The sequence below is a fragment of the Microplitis mediator genome, chromosome 1 (genome assembly GCF_029852145.1).
Source record: "Microplitis mediator isolate UGA2020A chromosome 1, iyMicMedi2.1, whole genome shotgun sequence".
NCBI lineage: Eukaryota > Metazoa > Arthropoda > Insecta > Hymenoptera > Braconidae > Microplitis > Microplitis mediator.
The window spans coordinates 4,115,045-4,139,229 of NC_079969.1; the positions used below are offsets into that span (position 1 = coordinate 4,115,045).

Sequence of the window (24,185 nt, forward strand, 5' to 3'; positions counted from 1 at the left end):
GTTATTCAAACATCAATTATACTTGTAATTATTATTTGAACCGACGTGTATTGATAATCTTTTAAAAAGTTGTTCAGAAGTATCAAAACGATGCCGGTTTATCTGGAATTTTTATCAACGATAATCTGATCTGATTTAACTTTATTGGGTTTGATTAAATAAATGTGGCAATTAAACATGTGAAGAAACTTTTTGGTGAACTGAAATATAAATAATGGACAAAATACTGAAAGAGATGAGACCGAACGTTGGCTTAAATGTGAATTTAATTCTGGAGAATCCGTAGATATTCGCTGAAATTTGAACGACGACCTGAGTCGAGCGAAAAAAATGAACTGAAAATTATTAACTGCCAAATATTTAAAAGATATACAATACGAAAGAGTTAAGTATATTAGTGTTTAAACATTGTGCTGATCGGCGCAGCAAGTCGTTCTAGGAAGAACAAGTGGAGAACTTTCAGACTTCAGATTGAAGCCAAGAGTTTTAAAATCTTAAGAAAATGCGTTGGCGGCTGGGCATCGACCTCATTTATATTCATTTATCGTTTATAAATGACCACTAGGATTTTTAGATAAAATATATCGCGGAGATCGGATTTATTGCTTTGCTATTTTACGAATACTATGGATACCATGCGTTTGAATTTTGAATCCAGTAGATAAAATTGTGGTAAGTTTGCTTTTAAAAGTTTAATAGTGAGTACGCTTATGACATATGCTAATATATAATCTTATAACATGGTAAAAAATATGATAAAGGGTTTCATTCACTCTAATTCAAATAAGTGTCATCTGCACTACAAGGTTGATACTGTACTACAAGTTACCCAATGACTAATAGTCATTGGATTTTCTCAGAGGCGATAAATTTAAAAAAAACGATATTTCGAAAAATTGCACTTGTAGTTTTTTCAATTTTCTTCATGTGCATTTTTTTAGTTTTTGTTTTTTTTTTAAATTGCTTTGTCGAAAAAATAATCCGAAGATTGTTGATTGTCTGGTTACTTCGGGATCGTTAATGAGACAAGTGAAGCGCAGGAAAAAAAAGACAAGTTACTTGTTTTTTTGGTAGTAAAATATTAGAGCACGTGGAGACAGGTAACTTGGTCAGGCGACATTTGCGGTTATCGAAGTCGGTCGCTTGAGGTCGAGCGAGTTCACGCGATTCCAGACCGTAAAACAAGAAACGATGGCTTTAATGTATCCTGATGAAATGAAACATCCATTTTTAGAACTACCGCCAATTTACAAGGTTATGAATTTATTTACGGACTTTTTGTTTGCTACAATTTCCTATCTTTCATGTTTATTTACTCAATGCGCATTTCTGCAGCTTACAATTTGTAACTAATTTGAAAAAAATTATATAATGATTCGGATACAAGGCAATCATTAATATAAGAACAGTATTTGGTCTCAAAATCCGACTTTTACTGTCTTTTGTTTTTATTAGTCTGTTTTTGATCGTCTTTAGATGACAACCAGTTTAAAAATTTAAACACTGACCACTTGAGACAAAAAACAAATTCGGATTTGGAGGATCAATTTAGAATTTTAAGATTGACAACAGTACAGAAAGTTATCCTAGTTTAGTCCTCAAAGTAGTAGTTAGACCAATTTTACGACTTTGAGGACTAAACTGGAATAACATAATTTAGATTAGAGCCTCAAAATACTCAAAACGTACAGAAATAATTGTATCCACACTTGAACCTCAAAAGTCTCATTCGACATATTCTCTCCCTCCCTTTTCTATCTAAAATTTTTCAAAATCCGAAATATAACTTTTCATTCGTTGAGGATTTTGAGGTCTACTTATAATTAAAAATCGACAAATTATTCGCATTTAGACCTCATGGTTCTTATTAAGGATTTTGAGTACTAAAGTAGTTACTTTTTGGGCGCCAAATAAAAAATCAAAGAAATTAAGGCATTGAAGACTAAACTAAAATTTGTTTATGACTCGGATTAGTCCAAATATAATCTAGTTCGACTAAAATCAGATCAAATTTTTCGACCCGGGAATTGAAGGTAGTCTTGAATTGTTCCACTGAACCTCAATCACATGAGTGTTTGTTAACTGCATCAAGTAGCCTTATCTACGCTAAGTTTGATAAAGTGCTTATTTGTGTCGGATACATGGACTATAGTCGATAGGCCATTAAATTTTCAATTGGATTAAGTGATAGAACTTATTTTTTTTTGTAGAAGCTATAATGCATTCAATAATCATTAGCTTTCGTTAACATAAAAAAGTTTTATAGCTGATCGCCCTTCGTGATTAGAACTTGTTTATTAATTGACAATTATTCAAGAGAACTTGTTACTATATAACTTGTGAGAAGTATCTTAAAGTTTTCAGTGTTCTGATAAGTTATCTACTTTATGACCGAACGAATAGTATAGCTCGAGTTGTGAAGGTGTGAAGTTTCTTACACGGAGAAAAATGACGGATTTAAATTCTTGAATGTTACAAGAGTGTGTACTCTCAGAAAGTTAATAGCTGAAGACAAAAATATCCCGCTTCGTGGTGGTAATTTCTGACGTTAAGTGTGAGTGATATATAAGTATCCGCATATTCTTTTGTGTTAATTTGATGTAAAGCTCGTCTTTTATTAAACTGATTGACATTCGAATAGATAAGAGTTACAGATGAAATCGAAATCTCACTTTCTAGTAAAGACTTCATAGTATTTTTACGTGCAAATATTAATGATGTCTTTATTAAAGAATTTACTTTCAATCTTTGTGTCAAAAAATAAATTATGTATTCATAAGAAATTCCATGGATTTTTATATTCTTAATTGAAATTTTTTTATTTTGTCTCCGTCTATTAAAAAGTTTTAAATTTTAATAAGAAAATCAAAATTTAGTGAATCTTTAGTGAATCAAAAAATTGATCAGTTCTTTTTGATAAAATTTTTTGATAGATCGAAATAATGATTAATTTTTTTGTTTACATGTTAATTGAAAAGTACATCAATGTTTAATTATATTTATTATGTGGGAGTTTTATAATGAGGCATAAAGCGCTGATCGAATTCAAACTACGCGTGCCTGAGGATAGACATGACCTGCATACGCTCTTTGTTTCTTGATGGGTTTTGTTGCGCGCTTAAAGGTCTCGTAAAAATATAGTCTTTATACAACAGTAGGACCTCGTTATAAGACTATTAGTTTCTCTCTTAAACTATTGCGATACCTGGTTTTGAAAAAAGACAGCAAATAGTCTTATAACGAGGTCTGGCTACTATCCATAAAATTCTAAGTATCGCTCGTCGAGTGAATAGAATATACTAAGAAAAAATTACTGCGGGAATCAGGTTAATGGAGAAAAAGAAAATCGGGGTGATAATGCGAGAAATTTATATTTTTGCCAACACTAAAAAATTTGCGGAGTGAACGCGGATCAAATCCGGAATAAATTCGAAGCGGGTGACTGTTTATTTATTTAATCCCCTCGTGAAATTTACTCTGAAGGGAAGTTTATTTTGATACTAAAACTTCGAATCGGAGTTAATGCGGATTGAAAAAAAACCTAAACCCCTTCGAAATCACTTCTGGAAGAAAAACTTACTATTTACCCCGTATGCGGAATAATTTTTTTTAAAACTTCTGAACTCTAAGTGACGAAGTTAATTCGGATTTTAAAAAATTCGTAATCACTACCGATTTTTTAGAGTGTGGTATTAAAATGTCATCGATATCAGAGATTACTTTAAAGAAGAACACGTTTGTTAGAACGATACTTTGTTTTACAACAGGATACTAAAATCGATACTAAAATCAATAAAAATAAAGAGCTCAATAATTTCGAATGATCTTCCAATCTAATAGAATACAATGAGTGTTGCCTTCTGTATAAAATAAACATTAAAATACAAAGGAAACGTTTACATCTGCGGTATGGTGACACCACGTATCTATGGTTCCATAGAAAAGTACTTTGTATCTATACATGAATGGATTGAATTGATAAATTCATCTAACGAAACCAGTTTCAAAATAGTTAAGGAAAATACAGTTCAAAAGCAACCGATGTATATATTTGTATACCACGTAAATCGTGTCTATTTTAAAATGAAACCACGATTTAATAATTAACGCAAGTACATTGTGATCAATCATCTTTGAGTTATGTTTAAATTAAAATATAAATTAACCATAAAAATATAAGGCATACAACCATTAAGATTTTTATTTCACATTAATCATAAGACCGTTGGTAATACAGCCAAACCTGGAGAAAGTCAGTAAGATTATTTATCTCAAGCGGTTTCACGTCACTTCCAATGAATTTTAGTATACACTCTCTTGTAAACAGTGAGAGGGAACTACAAGCACTCATTTAATTCGCTAATTAAGAGGGAGTCACAATTTTAAAAGCGAAGATAAGAAATGTTATATATATAAAGTGTTCTTTAGTAAATTTAAAGAGACCAACAGTCCGATACATAAAATTAAACGTTAAAATGATAAACTATCCACGAAAATTTTTCTGAGCCGATATAATGATCGCGATAAAATAATCTTGGGTTATAAAACTTACCCGCACGAAAAAATATATATCCGGAAATATATGCCGGCAAAATAGCATACATGATAATACTAAGGATATAAGTCGCGTATATACTATTTTGCCCGGATATATATTTTTTTCGTGCGGGTAATTATGTTAAGTGACCGTTGCCAATACTTATTTATTTAAGTTTTTGAATTTTAAATTAAAACAGTGGATATACGGAGAAAAATATAGAGAACATTAAATAGAAATTATGGGTTGAAATTACTGTAATATTTAAACGCTAATGAAATTCAATCATTTTTTCTGTCATAAATATTCAGTTCTTGTTTATTTTTAGTAATTTCTATTCTGTGTATGCAAAAAAAATTTATACTGCAGAGAAAACTTGAAAATTTTTGTAATTAATTTTTTTTTTGGGGTCTATGGTTTCCGTGGTGCCACCAAATGATCGCGAATTCTTGTAGAACTCGACGAAATAAGACTTTTTTTCAAATAGTCATAACTTCTTCAAAAATAGACTAATTCAGACGTTATTTTTTTTCAAAATTTTCGTCTTCAAATGCACTTTCCGGAAAAAAATACAAAAAAATTAAAGATATTAAAATCTATGAAATATTTCTCTTTTTTGAAAAAATCGCATCTTTCTCGAAATCAATTTTTCTCAAAAACTAAGCGAGATATCGAAAAATTTTATTCTTTAAGAAAGTTTTACTTCATCGAGTTCTGTAAGAATTCACGGTCATTTAGCGGCGTCACGGAAACCGTAGGATCTTTTTTTTACGGAGTAGTAAATTTTACTATTCAGTAGTGAATTTTACTTTATCAGAATTGAATAAAATCAAATTATATTCTTCATTGGTTTTTAAACTTTTCATTATTATTAATGTGATTTCTATTTATGGCACGATCATTGGTGTCGATTTCTATATAGAATTTCAAACTATCGTAATTTAAAAAATTACTTGGCTTGGCCAAGATTCGAACCTTGGTCTTCTGCATGCGAATCCTACTCTGTCGTTCCGATGTCTCTTTCGGACAAAGACCGCTGAAGTAATATTAATTTTTATATGCTCTCTCTCTAACCATTAATTTTTAACTCTCTGCTTTCGATAAATTACAAACTGCATGACAGTTTTTAGTTGCTGTGTAATACTTAATGCTATTCTATTCATCTTGCTTTCAGAAATTACTGTACAAATAGTAATAATAATATTTATACATAGCATTGTATAGTACAGTCTAGTATTTAATTCATACTTTTATTTAAAATCTACCGAGTCATTATCTGGTAATGTTTTGAAAGTATTGTTTCCAATACGAAAAGTCATCTCAAAACTATAATACTTTTTTGATTTTGTGTACAGAACGAGAATGTTTTTACTTTTAGGATTCGTTTCTTATTATTTTTCAAGGTGAAAGTCAAGATTTAACAGCAGATGTCATAATTCTATAGGTTGAAAGTTTTTAAGTCAACACTTTGCGTAGATCGAATTCATTAATATTGTCATGTAAAAACGAATTCTCAATTATTGTGGCCATTGATATTCATCATAAATAAGAATTAATCATAAAGAATGAAAAGAAATTATGCAATAAAATTTTTTTGTTAAACCGCGATTTTTGAATCATTTAAAAACTATTTGCTCAATCACTCCAAATTTTTTTTTGATGAATTTTTTATGTACCTGAAAATCGGAACGTTTTTCACTCAACGAAAATGAAAAAAATTTATGATACTGAAGTTAGTCGGCGTCTAATAATTTTTGGATTTTTTTTAGACAATAAATTATTCAAAAAAAAAATATTTAAAAAAATTGTACCTGTAGTTTTTTAAATTCTCTACATATGCATATTTTTAGTTTTTTTTTTTGTAATATACTTGTTGAAAAAAATCCGAAATTTATTAATTGTCGGCTGACTTCATGATCCTAAAAAATGTATGTAATTTTATTGCTTAAAAGTGACTTGAGGGTAATTGGGCCGGTTGCAATTTACGGTTGACATACCAGCACTTATACGAAACATTTCCAAAATCTAGATCCAGTAGATTCTTTACTTTTCATTTTTTTTTATGTTCGTTCCCCGAAAACGTTCCAATCTTCAGATTCATAATTTTTTAGATTGAAAAGTACAGCATTAAATTTTTGAATTGTGTAAACAGTAATTCGAGTAACTACTTTTTAATAAAAATTCCAAAACTCTTTAGCGGTATTTAATTTTGACTTCATTATATTTATGCTTATGATAAAAATACTTCCGATTTAATAGTTTTTTTGTTTCCATAAAGATTTATTACTCGTAATTATAATGGAAATATAAATTTTTTCTTCAACGATGAGAGTTACTAATAATTGATGCTTAATACTGTGTAATCTAAAGGCATTAGATGATCGTGAGACAAAGAGAAACTTTGACACCCTGCCTACAGATAAATAAGAGGTATTATTTTAACGCTACAATGATTATCGATAATCGGTATTCACTTAAATGCTATTGAAATTAGAAAAAATCTTGGTTTGAGTATGAAATGCGGTCAACTATCGATGCAAATAATAAAAAATTACATCGTGTGGTTTACATCTGAACGGACAAGTTCCCATTCAAAACTTTTTCACCGATTTCTTGTATTAAAACTCAACTCAGTCTGCTTTATTATTAAGAATTAATGTTTCAATTGCTAAGATATTTTTATCAAAGAAGAGTTTTTTTTTACTTATAAAAATCCGCGTCAATTTTCTTATTTCAAAAATGAATTCCCGCCAATAAATAAAGTTCTGTCTTTGTAAGTTTCAAAAATGAAAAATCTTTCCAAAAAAAAAAGTTAATAATCGAAGAAGAAACATTTAATTTATATACGACATATTGTTTTTTTGCGCGAACATATATTTATATATATATTTTGTATGCTGACATATATTCCGACATAGATGTCACCGCATATATGTCAGCATACATATGTGAACATATACGCAAAACTTGTTGAACATATTTTTTTTTTGCGCGCATATATATAATATATGTGGCATATATTTTTCGACGGTGGTATTGTTCCTTAAAATATCACAGTGAATTTAATAAGAAATCTTCTTAAAAAATCCATCGTTATAAATTGCGATCTTATAAATTTTGTATTCACCACAAAAATTTTAATTATAAAATGTAGACTTTACTGGCATGAGTAAAATTACTTAGTGTTTATCTCAAATTATCTTTTCCGGATTTTATCCCTATCTTATATAGGTCATAAAAATAACTCTGAGTATGATGCAGACACGCGATATAGTGTATCAAGATTGTTTCAGCTTGTCTAAATAGGTGAAAGTTTTGACTTTTTCATACTTTTTTTTCTTTACATGGAGAGTAGAAGAAAATAACGGTACTTGGACAGGATATTAACTAAGTTCCGAAAAGATTGTCGGCCGAAAGATCAAGATTTTAACTGTCATGCTTTTTAATTGAAACTTATAGAATAAGGGTTTCAAAATTAGGATCATTATCCATTTTTCAATTTGTTTTTTGGGTACAAGTAGAGTTGTCTCTTGAAATATTAAAGACAAAGAATAATATGATGATTCATGCACTAGTAGATAATGTGTATAGTAGAAAGTAAATAAAAAATCGTTTCTCTCTATTTGGACAAAGACTTGAAACATTCGCATGAATATTTATACAACAATACTTCAGTTATTAGGCTTTTGTGTTTGAAGTGTTTTTTTAAATATTCAAAAATAAGCTATGGTGACCATAGTTTGAGATATGAAAGTCAAATTGGTATTTATCTTCAATAGTGCTTATCCCCATTAATAGTGTTTGAGTTTCAAAATCATTTGACGAGTTGTTTTTGTTTTCCTTTTTACATCATAGAACATCCACTTGACTAATATGTTTAAGGCTTATACTTAACTATGACAATTCACATATAATTCATCCTTATTAAGAATCTTTATGGGAATTTATAGGGATCTATTGGATTCTATGAGATTTTCTAAACAGGGTAGAGTAATGTAAGGCGTGTGCGCAAATCCATGCATATCAGTCCAAAATGAATGGGTTTGCGCACACCTGTCCCTCATGACTACTGAGAAGAATATCATGAATACATGAGTGGTTTTTATACAAAATTTTTTTTTTTCCACATTCAATAATTTAAAAGAGAACTAGCCTAGAGAAATATATCTATCGCAAATACTGAACTAATAATCAGAATAAATACGAACGACAAAGAATGATATAGTACGAGATGCTGATAACACTAGCTTGATACTTTCCAAAAATACGAATGTATAAAAATATTATGGTTTTATGTTTTTTGTTTATTTTACCCAATTATGTATGATTGTTTTTTTTAAAACAAATAAACATTAATAAAAAAAAACTACTGAGAATATAGATCTACATAAATAATGATTTAGGAGCTTTACTAAAAACTAGTCTTATAGTATTCTAATATTTGTGACGACATTCAGTGTATGTATAACAGAAAATAACTGAAAAAAAATAATAGTGGTTTGGTCCAGGAATCGAACCCAGGTCTTTTGATTCCCGGATTAAGTCATTATTTGTTTTCAGGTATATTCTGTTACTCATCGAATTTACACACAGAAATAACAAATTTATTATTAAATTGTCTTATAAAAATTCGGTCAAAAAATGTAATAATAACAATATGACCATGCGCAATGCAAAATAAACTATAGAAGCATTCTGATAGTTAATATCAGTTCAAAAATTACGTTATTCTAAACCCTCTTAAACAAATTGCACCATAATTGTATATATTGATGAGCGCAACGGCGTTACAAGCCGCAGGCGATTGATGTAGTGAATGGTAAATACACGAATCTTGGGATTCCGTTAGCTGTGAGTACCATGCAATCGTTTTTGTATCGAATGCAAAAAAAACTAATTTTTTTTTAAATTCGACTTTATAAGTAAATCAAAGTCTACTCGATTGAACTTGAATCCTCTCCAAATTTGAGTTATGATTGTTGCTATTACCGCATTTATAATATTTAAAATTTGTAACATTTTCTTGTCGGAAGGTTTGAAAGAATGAATCACTGTTGAAATTTATGTACGTTTGATTTAATGGTTTATTCTATAGAACTACAGCAAAATTGATTACGAAATATCGTTTGCTAGATTGTGCATTAATTTTGAGTTATAAATGAGTCCGTTATTTCTTATTTCTTCAGGACTTTTTCCGTCCCATGGTTACTTTCCATTCTGACGAATCATGAAATCTATTTACATTCTAATGTATAAGAGTTATTCAAACGGTCACGTTTGTTACAGCAAACAAAAGTGAACTCAGTATCTTAGATTGTTGCTGAGCTCTCATTTTTCATGGATATTTAATAGGTAACTTAAAAAAAAAAGGTTCCATTTTGTAAGCTATAATTAAAGTTTTTTTTCTGATTTCCCTTTTCTGATTGAAATGATAATTGAAACCTACTGGTATTAAAGTAATATTTACACTTTATTTTTTAAAGAAAAAATAAAATAAAATAGATGTAAATTTATCGATTGGCTCAAGCCGATTAGCATCGAAATGAAGAACAATAAAACGATAAATCTTTCATTACATCGATTTATTCTCAAATATATCATTCATTTTTATTCGCCAATTGTCAGCAAGTTTTTACACAGTGAAACAGAAAAATTATTGTTTTATTAGGCAAACATCGACTACTAAATGTCAGTTGTACACCGGACTACTGAGAGCGTGCTCTTTTGACTGATGGTGGGGATAAAAGAATCGCGTGTTAACTAAAGGGAGAAGGTTTCAATGGTCTTTCTAATATGTATAAAGATATTGTTTAATGCCGCATTTGATAGAATTATAATTGAAAATTTTCTTTCAATCCACGAGGTATAAATTTTGCAATAAGATTTTTTTTTTCATTTTTTTATCTTATCTAATAAAAATATACAGAAAAAGAAATTAACGGGCCAAGAAAAATTTATTTTTCATATTAAGATTTTTACATAAGTTCACTGTTTTTTTAAAATTATGAAATTATTCTTTAATCAATTCATTAGAATTTCTGCGTGAAAAACCGAAATATTTTTCTAATCAGTATTCCATTTTTAGTTCAAAATATTTGTTATTAAATCAACCGAAACATTGAAGCCAAACGATCTTGAACCCTAACGATTGGGCACCAAGATTGAGAAAGTTTTTGACGCATTTCGTAGGGTACATGGGTTCGAACCTCGTCGAGAACAGGATTTTTTCCACCGTGACAGACCCCCGCTTCGGGTGCTCGCCACAGGAGGCCGTCTGTACTTGATTAGGATTTCTAGGGTTGTTGTAGTTGTAGTGAGTTTGTTTACATGCTCAACACAGGCATATGTAGTACAGTGTAGTAAGACGACCCTAGCCGCAGAACGTAGGTAGGCAGGACGCCAGGAAAGAAAAGCAGGAAATAAAAAGGTAGATTTTAATGGAAAGATAAGATCCCTCTCTCCTGTTTCGTAAAAAGGCAGATAATGGAAAAAGGCAGTTATAGACAAAAGTGTAAAAGGTCTTTGCAGAGGCTGTACACTGCAACCCACTAATAATAATGAATTAGTACACTGGCAATAACAAATTTTTTCTTGAATAAAAAATTTTCAAGTACGGGATTAAAAAATTGTATTGCTTCGAAGAAAGAGTAATTACTCTTCCACCAAGAGGAAGAAATATTCATCCCAAGAAAATTATGTTCTTAGTTTTAAAAATAATTGTCGGCTCGCCTGGGCATTGAATTGAAAATTTAATAAAAGAATATTAGTTTAAATTCAACAATAATCAGCAGGATTATTATTATTACACTTGTCGTTCCCCTTTCCTTGCTCTGTCGCACAATTTAAATGAAAGTTATCAGTAATTGCGACATGAGAATACATCATGAGCGCCATAAGCGTGTCGAATCACTGACCCTTTGCACTCAGTAGCAAATGTCCGTTTGGCCAAAGGGAGTTTTCAAACGTTCTCGTGAGTTGATGATGGCTTTCACTTTGTACAACCATATAAGCGAATATACAATCTAACTCTTGCCATGGTATTCCATTATAAACATGCTTGTACACAATACGAAAACTAAAATTTCTAATTTTATATTAATTTGTAATCTGTAATATGATTCATTATTTGTTTTCAAAGATGAAATTCATAGATACTCGTAATTAGAGCTCATGATTTTCACACGATAGAAAATTAAAGAAATAAATTTTCTCCCCGGTTCAAGTTAACCCTCTTTCTGTGTACTAGAATACGCTACGCCATTTGCTATGCACCCAGAAAAATTATATATTAATTCAAACGTAACATTTACTTTAGGGACGACTCTTTGCATTAAGAATATATTTGACGGATCAAATGCATATTTACTCAGTTCAGGTAAATTTGATCAAGCAAAAATGTAAATTTACTTGACTTATGAAAATATGTCTTTGTCACTAGTGCAAGAACATATTTACTTGCAACCGCAATTTATTTTTCTCTGTGTAAACGGTATTCATTACTATTCTAGTAAATCGGTTTTGATGACTATGATATAAATTGCTGCTAATTATATTTATAGTTTACAATCGTATTCGGTAGCTTAGCCGTATTTCGGTCATTTTTTACCGCCTGTACTTTTAATTAGTGTCTGTAGAAAAAAAATGTAAGCGTTAATGATTTCCATTAAATTTCCATCATCGCATTTAATAAAATATAGTAAACACCAAAATTTTTTCATGGTTTACTCCTACTTATTACAAATATTTACATTACTTGATATATAGAACTAGAAGAATTTAAAAGGGAAAAGTTAAAAATGAGTTATCATAATATTTATACCGAAATTAAGCGGAAGTGAGAGCTAGTGGATATATAACTGGACATTAGGTTTATTTTACAAGAGTTAAATTCTAAATACATGTGCATATAAGGTCGTTGTACTTTTAATTGATTTCCGGAATAATTGTCTTGTTTTGTTTTTCAAACAATGCATATATATGTAATCTTATTTAGCGGTTATATATCCTCTAAATTTATAGATTTTTTTTCAATGCATACGCGTGTTTGTTATTTTTTCTGCCCTTTCTAAATAATCGATGGTTTTTAAACTTCCCGCCATTTTTTAAAATCGAATTAGCGTCAGATTTTGAATTCTTTCAAGATGATGTCCGAGTGAATAATAAATTTTAAGTAAATTGTTTTTCTGATTGACTGTATTAAGTTCAAATTTTCACTTTTCAGTTAGAAAATATGTACTATGATTTAAACAATCAAAACCCTATAGTTGTTTTATCAGGCTTAGTCATCAATATATTGACATATTCATACAAAAGAAATTTTTAACGATAAAAGTTTATGAACTTACTTCCCACGTAATAATCGAAACAATCACTACATAATTTTATAGTGATCCTCACATGCGCGTGGGCTTGTCTTATGTCGAGGTACCAATCGTATCCACTCATTCATTAATCCTGCAACTTCGCCCTTTTCTTACTTACTCAACTGTGCCTTGTGTATATGTACTTAACTATATCATAAAAAATGAATGAGTAGAAAAAATGCGAAAGGTCAATAACCGCAGTGGCAGTTTTTTTTATTTTTTTCCCCTTATCTAACCAACGTTAAGGGCGACAGTAAATTTTAATAATACACTTCATAGATACGAGAAATAATTGGGAAAGTACAAGATCATGATTATACAATCGATTCATAACTGTCGAGGCTTGTCGACATGGATACAGCTAGCAAGCTATACTTGTTGAAATTATGATTATTTCTACTACACATCTCGGTTTCGTAACAACATATCCGCGGACAAAATATAGGCGAGATAATATCCGCAGACAAAATAACCACACGACAAAATATCCGCGGAAATAATATCCGATGAATAAAATATCTACGGACAAAATATTTTGAAAATTAACATACCAAAGATATGAATTCATCAGATCAATATTTTCATAGTTAAAATAACAGTAGAAAAAAGTTATTAAAATCATATTTTATAAAAATTTATCATATAATTAATTAAATAATTCATGCGAAAATACATATAATTGATATATACATAAATAGGTGTGAAACATAGCGCTCTTTTTTCACGAATTTTGTGTGTTTGCAATTACAAAAATATACCCACACATAAAATGGTGTGAAAGATACCGCCCTTTTTTTTACGAATTTTTTGTGTGTGCAATAAAATATCTACGGACAGAATATCCTGAAATTGAATTGTTTTACGGATATTTTGTCGCGGATATTTTGTCCACGGATATTTTGTCCACGGATATCTAAGCGTGTCACCGCACATCTCAGTTGCAAACTGATATTTTAATATTTTGTATCACTTTTAATTTCCTTACATAGAATTTTTTAATAAACCTTCATATGAATTTTTGAAAATAAAAAAATTCAAATATTTTGTATGAGAGTTTTGAATCAGCATCAGTTTTTGTTGGCCGTTCTATTGTATATCTCTATTCAAAATTTTGAATATTACTGTAATTAGAATGTTATTAAATTGTTTTCAAGAAAAGCTAAAAAATTGAATACAATAATTGTTCTCAGGTTCTACAAAAAGACATCGAAACACATGGCAGGATAGTAAACTCCATCGTGAAATTAGGCGAGCGAGTATTCAAACAACAGCAGTATAATTTCAAAAACCATACTGACAATGGTGAAATTGTGGAGAATCAGCAAAGCCGTCAATTTCAAGCAGTTCGTGTTGCTCAATCTTTAGAAAGACGTTGGCATCTACTTTTTCTACGTGCTTTAGAATGGCAATGTCACATCGAAACACTTGCTACCCGTATTTGCAATAGGGTAAGTCAAAATTCTTAATTATCATTTTTCAATTGTAAATCTGATTATTGCGACCGATAATTTATCAATTTACACGGGTCAGTATCACAGATTTTTAAAATTTCTTTCTATCGGTACACACATGATATAGTTTTTTAAACTGTGCTAGAACTTTTTCAATAATCGACCAATTGGGACCGGACCAAATAGAAAAAATTTTTTTTAAATGTAGTTTTCAGAATTATATATAAACTATGTACTTTTCAAAGTTTTTAAAAACTTTTTTTTTCCAGAATGTCATATCTTATCGATGCAGTAGTGACAGTGACGAAGAGCCTGTGACAAAGCAGCCAAGATTAAGTAGAAGGCAATTCCGAGAACCGAGGAAGAAAACCTATGGTGATTCTGAGCGGCCTAGTCTCAAAAGACGCGGGGTGTCTGGACATCTAAACCGTAAAGTTGGAGTCATCCCAAGCTGTTTTTCTGATAGCGATATGTCCTCCGGTACTCAGAATAATGACGAAGAATCTTATTTTGAGGTAAACATCAACTATTGAAAATTCTAACAAAAATTTATACTTTAGAATGAAAATCTGGTAAAAAATATGTCGAACTCCATGAACTCGGAACTTCCCATCAATTTTGACCCCCACCACGAACTGCTGTTTCTTACCCAATGCTATACGTTTGCGTTCGTCTGTATATTTATATATATCATTCATATATGTAGGAGCGCATGCTATAGTTTACTTTTTAAGGGAAAAGGGGCATCCGTTAACTCAGAAATTCTAAGAGATTTCCGCTCTTCCGTAGACTAACTGTCCGAGTTAATAGACTTCGACTACATACACCCCGAAGTAGGGCATCCCAATTCGCGAGTTTTCCCCCACGTGGGTTGGAATGTCCTACGATCCTCTCTGAGTGTGTAGTACACTATTTATTTTCCCACTAGTTTGGAAAACAATAAATCATTCTTGCCTTTGTGATTTAAGGATGACATAGAGCAGCTTTGTGTAACGGAATCAAAACATAAAATTTCTCGAAGCTCTGAAAGCATTGAAGTTCCACTACCAGGTGATCAAGGTACAGACGGTGATATCGAAGAAGGCGAAGCATCTGACGACGACATGGCACCGACTTTAGATCCAACCATGACAACTGTAGACGAAGTTGACGGACCATCTCTTGAAAAGCTGCTCAAGGATTCATCGAAACGGCGTAAAATTGTTGACGAAAGTTCCTCTTTCAATACGTCCGATCGGAAATCTAAAAATTGCGCGACATTTTATTTCAAACATCGCGATACTGACTCGGAAGTTGACAGAGTTTATGACAACGATTTTGATCAGAATGAGTCTTCTGAAGAAGAATGGACTTACATGGCATCACCTACGGTTACTTCGGAAAATGGATCGAACAAAAATAAGACTAATGTAGTTGTCCGTTTAGATTTCGGAGAGGCAGCGATTGAAGATATTGAATGTCTGGAGGGTAAAGAACACGACCAAGCGATTACTGAGAATGGGAAAATAGACAATTGTGACAGCGAGGATGAAACGAAGAAAGATATAAGGAAACTTATATTGGAAGTTGAAAAACTTGTTAGTGAGGAAGGACAGAAAGGGATTTCGAAAAATTTGCCGTCACTTATTTTTGACAATTACGGTCAGAATAATTATCGGGCCAAGTACGCAAGAATCAAAGAGTGGCTTAAACTTAACTCTCATCATCACACTGAAGAAATTCCCTCGCTACAGGTAAAATTTTTTTAATTATGATTCATATCAGTAATTGAAGAATTTTTATTTTTAATAAGGTCAAAGCTCCTATACCCGCTCAGTACCATTAGTCGCTCACTTTAACTGATTAAGGCGTTTTTTTATAATTTTTATAAAAAAAAATTACAACTAAAAATATTATTATTGATAAATAATTATTTGTGAATCTAAATATATTAAAATATGATGTATCAAATTATTTTATAATAGATTATAAATTTAAATTAAATGACTGTTTTCAAAATCGCGCAAAGCCGGGCATTTTTTATTTTAACGTTCATTCGTTAGATTAAATTTAGGGTACGTCAAATTTTTTAAGAATTGTTATAACTGTATCTTATTAAATACATTTTTAAAATTCATGAAATTTTATATTATGAAAGAATAAAGTAGTATAATTTATAAATTATTTGTCCAAATCAATAAACTTATCATAGTTTAATTGATATTGTCTTTGAGCGACTATAGGACCATGTGTTGGTCGAGTAATGGTACATGACAACTTTAAGTGAGCGACTATGGGTACACTCAAGGACCTTATTTAAAAAATTAATAATAATTAATTATCAAGATTATTCTTCAAACTTAAATTTTATTCTAATACTCGAAACTTCAAAAAATAACTATAAAAAAAAATATGGTTTTTCATTTTATTTATTAATTTATATTGAGTGATTTAATTTCACTCCAATGAAAAGTGAGCGGGTATAGGGGCGGGTATTTTACTTTATGGTCATTTAAAATTTTTCCGTGGGGAATTTATTTTTATATTCAAAGATCATTTGAATTTTCAGAATTGGCAACCATTAGACAGCTGTGACGCAAGCGGTGAATACACAACAGGCGAATCTGATGTGGAAAAACAATCTAATTCTTCAGATGATATACAGAGCAGTGTCGTGACTTACCGGCAGTATGAAGGAATTGACTGCGTAATGCATTCAGTATCTCAAGAAACATTTAATGACACGGACCAAACTTCGGCAAATGAAGTAAGCAATCCTATTGGCCCACAAGATGCTAGTACACCAAAAGTGATGATGCGCTCGAAGACAAAGTCAAATGGACCACGACCATGGAGCGTATCCTGTGTTTTTGATCAACTGAATTCAACAAACGATTCCACTATCTCGCAATTTTCGATTTCCGAGACTGCCTTACATCAACTTGTTGCTTCTCCGCCGATTAAATCTGTTTCTTTGGATGCTTCGTAAGTGTCAATTTCGCCGTAGTATAGATAAATTTTCTCTGTATTGAGAAAAAGTTGTTTTTTATTTTGCTAACAATAATTTGTATTATTACAGAGAATCTCGAGTGCCTTTTAACAATTCAACGTCAACGCTTTTGGAAGAATCTGGACGTTCAATCCGTAATAGTTTCTTACGAAAGAAGAAGTCAAAATTGAGAAAGAAAAATTTAGTAAGTTTATAATAATTAATTTATAATGCGGGATAAGTTCTATTTTAGCGCCCGCTTTTTCGGGCGGTAAATTTGTCGCTTTACAATTATGCTTCGCGTACGCAAATTGACAATAAAAATCGCTAAATTTAAGTAAAAAATGCAAATTGAATATAAAAAAAATATCAATATTCAAAAAGTGAAGTATAAGGGACAAATAAATTGATTTTCATTAAAAAATTCAAATTCAAATTGATAGAAAATCACTTCCTTTTTTTGAAAATTTTTAATTTTCACAGCAGGAAGTTAAAAAAATAATTATTTCCCTTTTTTAGTTTTCCAGTTATTGTTACAAAAAAAATTATCGTGATTCTTAATATTTTGCTTTTTTTTTTTGACTGCGAGCTTCACCTCTGGATCCCTCACGGAGCTCTGTCCCGGACCCCGCATAATATTTTTATATAAATTTTAACATATATCTTATCACCGCATTAGTGAAAAAAAAATGGTATCTGCAACTCGTGCGTCTTGTCGATTGCCCACAAGAGAGACATTGAGCGCACGAACGAAGAGATTACCGCACTTGTTGCACAATATTCTATAACAGAGTTTATGTCATATATTGTCATTATCATCACATGCCAGTCATCGTTTTGCTATCTTCTGTTTTATAAGTAAATTACTTATCTAAGATTTTTAATATGAAGCAACTGCATCTTCAGTACAGTTTCGAAAGTCGCGAAAATGAGTAGACTGCAATACTTGCGATATGTCAGCTTCTGTTTAATTTTCCCCGCTAAAATATAACTTTCAATATCACGAAATTGTGCTCATATTTTCCCCGAGTTGCTCTAAATTTTGATTCGGCTTGAATAATTAGAGTATGTCTCAGTCATCACTTGATTATATTTTTCGACCGAGTGTCGTATGGGTCAGTAGATAGAGATGCTATGCAACGCGAGTATGCCCGAAAGGGCGAGGTATCGGCTTCCGGTCGGCGGAGGCGGACTTAAGTCCCGTTACATTAATTAATTACGTTCATATTTTTTTTTTTTTACAGAGCCGTAAAAGTGAGTCCGGTTCTGACGGATTGAATGGAAATTCTGGTGGTAGTGATGCTAGCGGAACTCATAATAATCGCCCGGTACAAAAAATCCAAGACCATCGAATGCGATTTAAGAAACCAGATTGTCATCGTTGTTTAGTATCATTAGTAACACACGGATCTACAATATCGTGTCACTTACATAATGATGGAATAGACAAAAGTTTTGTCGGTTACCCGTCGCCATCAATAAAATTGACCTGTTGCACACCAGATCCATCCTCAGGAAACACGGAAGACATTTTTCTCGCAAATCATGACACTTCACTGGATATTTTGATAAATAGGAAAGAAGTTATAAGTCCAATAAATGGTGACAGTGATGTAGAGAAAAATAGTCTAGGCAATCATTCGTTTTCTGAACAAGCATGGGACAGCTATCAAGAAAAATATATGAGTGAGCCGTACAGCGAAGCTGCTGATGTTGAAACAGCCCGTAAGCTTCTTGACTTTGGTGATGACTATCGTAATTATTTAGATAGTCAGTCGGATTGCGCATCTAGTTTGAGTGCCGTAAGATCTTATTCGCCACCACTTATCACTAACCGCATTTATTCTGTAAATATTTATTTACTTATTTATGTTCCTTTAATAGTATTCATTAAATGCATGAGATTTTATTAAAATTTAAATGTTTTTGTTTACAGAAAATATCAATTAATTCTTCAAATGACAGTGATAGTGACAGCGATGACTGTCGTTGTGTTGTGGAGAAGTCATATAGAAAACTGCTAGTCATGGAAAATCATTTTACGCGTAATAACGCTAATGTGAAGACAATAAAAGACCATGTACGTACCAAAGATAACATCTACTTACAATACAGTACAATTCGTTTCCCGGAAATTTTTAACGCTCTATGCACTCTTACGGACATTAAGTCTAGTCGTGAAATTTTTTTCTGGGAAGAAGTGAGACCAGTAATCAACAATCTAAAGAATTATTGACAGCAAATTAGTCTTAGAAACTTTCGTTTTTTCGGTTTGAGTTATGAAATGGTCATAGAAAATCTCAGTAAGCTCCATCTTACGGTTCAAAAATTTTAAGTAAGACAATTAAGCGCGGATTTATATTTTATCATTATAAAATTGAAGGATATAATAGACTCGCTAATTAAAGAGATAATAGACTCACTTAGCTATGATACTTTTAAAACTAGTGCCTATAAATACTTCTTGAATCAAAAAAGAGAAGGCTAACTACAAATTTCAAATAAAGAATCTGAACCTAGACCATCAAATTAACTTATTAGATGTTAACTACTGTTAATAGTTTGCTATACAAGTAGATGTAACATGAGCCGATTTATATAATTAATATTCTGATTTATATTTCGAGATGTTTCTTGCAAAATATTTATAAACTAATGACGAATTATCTCTTTGTATGGAATAAGGTCTAGTGCCTACTACCATTATTTCACGTATAAATTTTTCCTTGTTCTTCTTATTAAATTCAGAATTACAGTATAAATTAAATACCAAATCTCTTACCTGCACTTTAATGAAATTACTATGTATATGTTTGCCATTCGCCCAATGCCTTGGCATCAAATAAATTTAAATAAATAAATAAAAAAATATTGCGAGTCAAAAGTTACAATTTACGGTGGATTTATCATAATTAATCGTAATTTATAGTAGATTTTCTGTATATTAAGAGACTTGTAAACTTGTTACAGATGGAGTTCGAAAATGTATGCAGAGATAATATTAAATATCTACAATCATTAGTGGAAGCTAATTGTTCAATGAGTGAAAAGAGCATGAAACAAATTAGTGGTAAGTACGATTTTCAAGCCAATTGTCAGTGGATATTAAGAACGTTAAATCTATCCGAGAAAATTGAGGTTTTCAAAATAATTTTTTTGAATCATGAATATTTACTTTCCCTTCAGTCGAGAATTTTTTTTTTATGTTCAGAATTAATCATTTTCCAGATTTTCTATTGCGATTTCGTAATCAGTAATTTACATTATCATCCAATCACGCAAAAAACTTTCAAAAAACATGAATATGATTAGATCCATACATTGACGCGTAGTAGAACTTCTGATTTATTTCTAATGCCTTTACAATCGTTGCAAAGTTAGTTTCTTAAAAAAACTTCTTATTTGACTCCTTTTCAAATATTTATTGCACTTCGAAGTTGAATTTTCTAAAATATTTTCCGTAAAAATACTTTTCCATTCAAAAATATAAGACGTGAATTATTCAGCAATTGTTCATCGGGCAATTAATAACTTAGATATTTTTAATAAGATTGTACGCTTTCTCAATTAAAAAGTAAAACATCAAGTGCTTCTTTTTCTGCTATTAACTTCGGACAGATGATTTTACTTTTTAAGCTTTCACCAACAACATTCACTTCTTAGACGACAGAAACTCAATCAGTCAAACGTTCAAAGCTATAGAGAATAGATTGTTCTAATCATCATTACTATTTATTCATTTATTTAATTTTCCGAGTGCTATTAACTATTTGTTGAATAATTTTACTAAAAACAAGTGAATTTAATTAAAAATTATCTTCTAGACTTTCACTATTAATAATACAGGTGAACTCTCATCTTAATCTTTTATTACAACCTATAGTATCTATTAAGAATTAAAAATATTAAAATTTCAATTTCAAATTGACTGTAAACTCATTTATCTGATACTTCTAATTGCTTGTTGTGTTTATTTGCTCCGCATAATATGTGTGAATGTAATTTTGAACTAGAGACGATCAAAAACAGCTTAAAAATTTAATGACTGACCAATTAGTCCAAATACGATCTTGTTCGACTAAAATCGGATCAAATTTTGAACCCGGTAGGTTTGAAAAAAAATTATAAGAAATGTTTTTTTGTGTATAGACTTATGAAATTTGTTAGTTTATCTCAAAGTGTATTTTAGATCTCTGACCATTACATCCGTAGGTTGTTAACTTTCCTTTCAGTTTTAAATTTGCATGAAAAACAGGTCTTGATAAACTTAACAAAAAAATTACGACTCAATTGAACCGGAATTCATACCCTGGCCATATATTTCTGAAGTAACATATATTTGTAAACCATCTTGTTGACTTTCCGCTAAGAAAATTGAAAGTTTTAAAAATATTCAAGTTATCGTTTTCAATCTGATTTGGGGCTAAAATTTTAATCTACGGCGATCCCTGGTGGAAATTTCTCGGACTTTTCTCTGAAAAACTCTGAAAAAGTCTTTAGAACTTTGAAAAAATCTTTAGAAGTCTAGAACTGAGTTTTTCAGAGAAAATTTCGAAAAATTTCCACCAGGGATAAGATAAAGCCGTGTGTTTTTCGTTATTTCACACTAAATATTGACTTTAAAATTGAAATATCTGAGTCACTGAATTAATAAAAATTTTTTTTCAATTCAAGGTCTTGCAGAAAGATGGAAAAATTTATCCCATAAAGCTGAAGAAGCTCAGCGCACTAGTTCTCTTCAACGGGAGATGGCCGCGATGCATTTGGAACTTCGTTCAATTCATGAACGACTAATTTGTCATGAAATAGTTTTGGAGCCTGCGTATATGATTGAAGACAATATCAATCAAATCACAGTAAGTACATCACAATTTGTTCATTTAATAAAAAAAAAATATCTTATTAGACTATTACTCAGAAAAAAGTTATATCGTGTTACTGGTTCCGAAAGGAAACAGTTGACTACTCGTCATAAGCCTGGTCTAGGGGATGTAGGGAAAATTTTTCTTGAAATTTCAGCCTTCTCACTACTATCCGTTTAGTTTTGTCTTATTTAGTTTGAAACGTCATATTTACGTCGTTGTTTTGGTTTTCGGGAGCTTCTTTAAACCAATAGAGCGCATAAAATTATAAGTCCTTCTGGAATTAGTAACGCAGTATCAGTTCGACTGATTATTGGAATAAACAATGAATGGAACAGAAAGTTTTATTATCGACCGTCAAGCGCACAGTTCTACCATAGCAACTTGCTGTAAACTTGCAGCTGAAATTTGACGCGAACATTTCTATAACTCGCAGGGGTGCGCAAAAGTTGATAGTAACTCGTCACTAAGTTGAATACAATGAATTAGGCGAGCAAAATTTTGTGAACGACTTGAGGAAATGAATCTCTTTCCGTAAAATTGCGGCCGCAGATTGTCGCTCACTTTCTGGAAAAGTCGAAGTCAATAGTTGGATAGTCGGATGTTACCCTTAACTTGACGACACATTGACCGAAACTGTTTCCGTAACTTAGTTGGGCAGAAACCGGGTTATCTGGATATTTCTATGGATTATTTTTATGGTAATGATTTTTTTTTTACCAATAACCGTTTAGATGAGAAGACAAATGAAGTTAAAAAACCTAGGGCTTTCCAGTAGAGCTCAACTTGGCTGCGTAATGCAAAAGAATGATCTTCTTCCATTCACCGGAAATCAGAGTTCTATGTACTGTACTTATATCGAAACTTGACCTCAGCAATTTCCAGGGGTAGTTTTCATGGCGTTTTGTAATTTTTATAAAATTTACGGTCTCACTCACAATTTCAATGTTCATATATTATTTATGATATATACTTTGTCGTATATCATCTACTTGACAGAAGAAACAAAATAATATAAATAAATAATAATGCTCGGTGATATTTTGTTGTTTCAACCGTTTTTTAGAAGAAAATCTGAATTATATCTTACGGAGAGACGCATTCGTAGCGCGACATTTTCATATAAAATCTTGCTGCAGAATTTTGAATACAGAAAAATTATCAAAATTTTTCTATAAGATAACTTATGAAATTTGAGATTTCAATATCTTTTAATAGATAATCCGAAATTTATTAAAAAAACAAAAAAAAGTCTTGGGAAATATAAAATGAACGAGAAAGAACTTACAATAAAAAAAGGAAGCACTTGAAATGAAAAGAAGGAGAGAGGGAAAGAGGGAAAAAGAGAGAGAGAGAGAAAGCGGCGTAAAAGCGTAGTCATGTTGCACGTACGTTCGTTGGCGGACGACGTGCTCAGCATCGCAAGACTCGCGAGAGAGTAAAACTGTCCAACCCCGTGAATTTTATCCCCTTACAAAACTTATTCTACTCTGTCTCTAGTATCCCTTCCTCTGTGCTTATTCCCTCTTTAACGACCTCCTCTCTATATTCTCGTCTTAACTGTACTTCCTCTCCGGCACTACACGTTTACAATACTGAGGGTATCCCTCCAAGCCATTTTCATTGCTGAGACCAAACACATGTTGTCTATCTATCATCAAGATATATTAGCACCCAACATTTGTTAGCCAAACTCCTCTTTTTTCTGCATTATGCACGAATTCAAAAAACTTACAGTGCAGGAAATGTTACGATGTCTCGTCAAATTTGTGAATTTCAAATGCTATAATAATTTTCTTTGCCAAATATTTGTCAATAAGCTTATGATCAAAAGCTTTATTTAGTTTATGCTCTAAAAAGATGCAAAATTTCGTTATTTGTCTGATAAAAACAAACATGGGTTTGATTTGAACGTGTACTTGGCGCGAGACACTACCGTGTTTCCTGGTAGGGACCTCAAAATATCGAAATCTTTTGAAAATTCAATTTTCGAAAATCCTATTG

The 24,185-nt window shown here is 31.2% G+C and overlaps 1 protein-coding gene across 2 annotated transcripts in view; it reads left to right on the forward strand.

Annotated features, from left to right (window-relative positions):
- LOC130663031 (klarsicht protein) overlaps positions 1-24,185 on the forward strand; it is a 49,599-nt gene that overhangs the window by 7,985 nt on the left and 17,429 nt on the right. For both annotated transcript variants that reach the window (XM_057462072.1, XM_057462080.1), the window contains exons 8-16: positions 14,091-14,348; positions 14,621-14,866; positions 15,320-16,084; positions 16,900-17,315; positions 17,410-17,524; positions 18,564-19,166; positions 19,256-19,399; positions 20,290-20,389; positions 21,994-22,175. In XM_057462072.1, the coding sequence (XP_057318055.1) occupies positions 14,091-14,348; positions 14,621-14,866; positions 15,320-16,084; positions 16,900-17,315; positions 17,410-17,524; positions 18,564-19,166; positions 19,256-19,399; positions 20,290-20,389; positions 21,994-22,175 (2,829 nt within the window). The remainder of the gene's footprint in view (positions 1-14,090; positions 14,349-14,620; positions 14,867-15,319; positions 16,085-16,899; positions 17,316-17,409; positions 17,525-18,563; positions 19,167-19,255; positions 19,400-20,289; positions 20,390-21,993; positions 22,176-24,185) is intronic.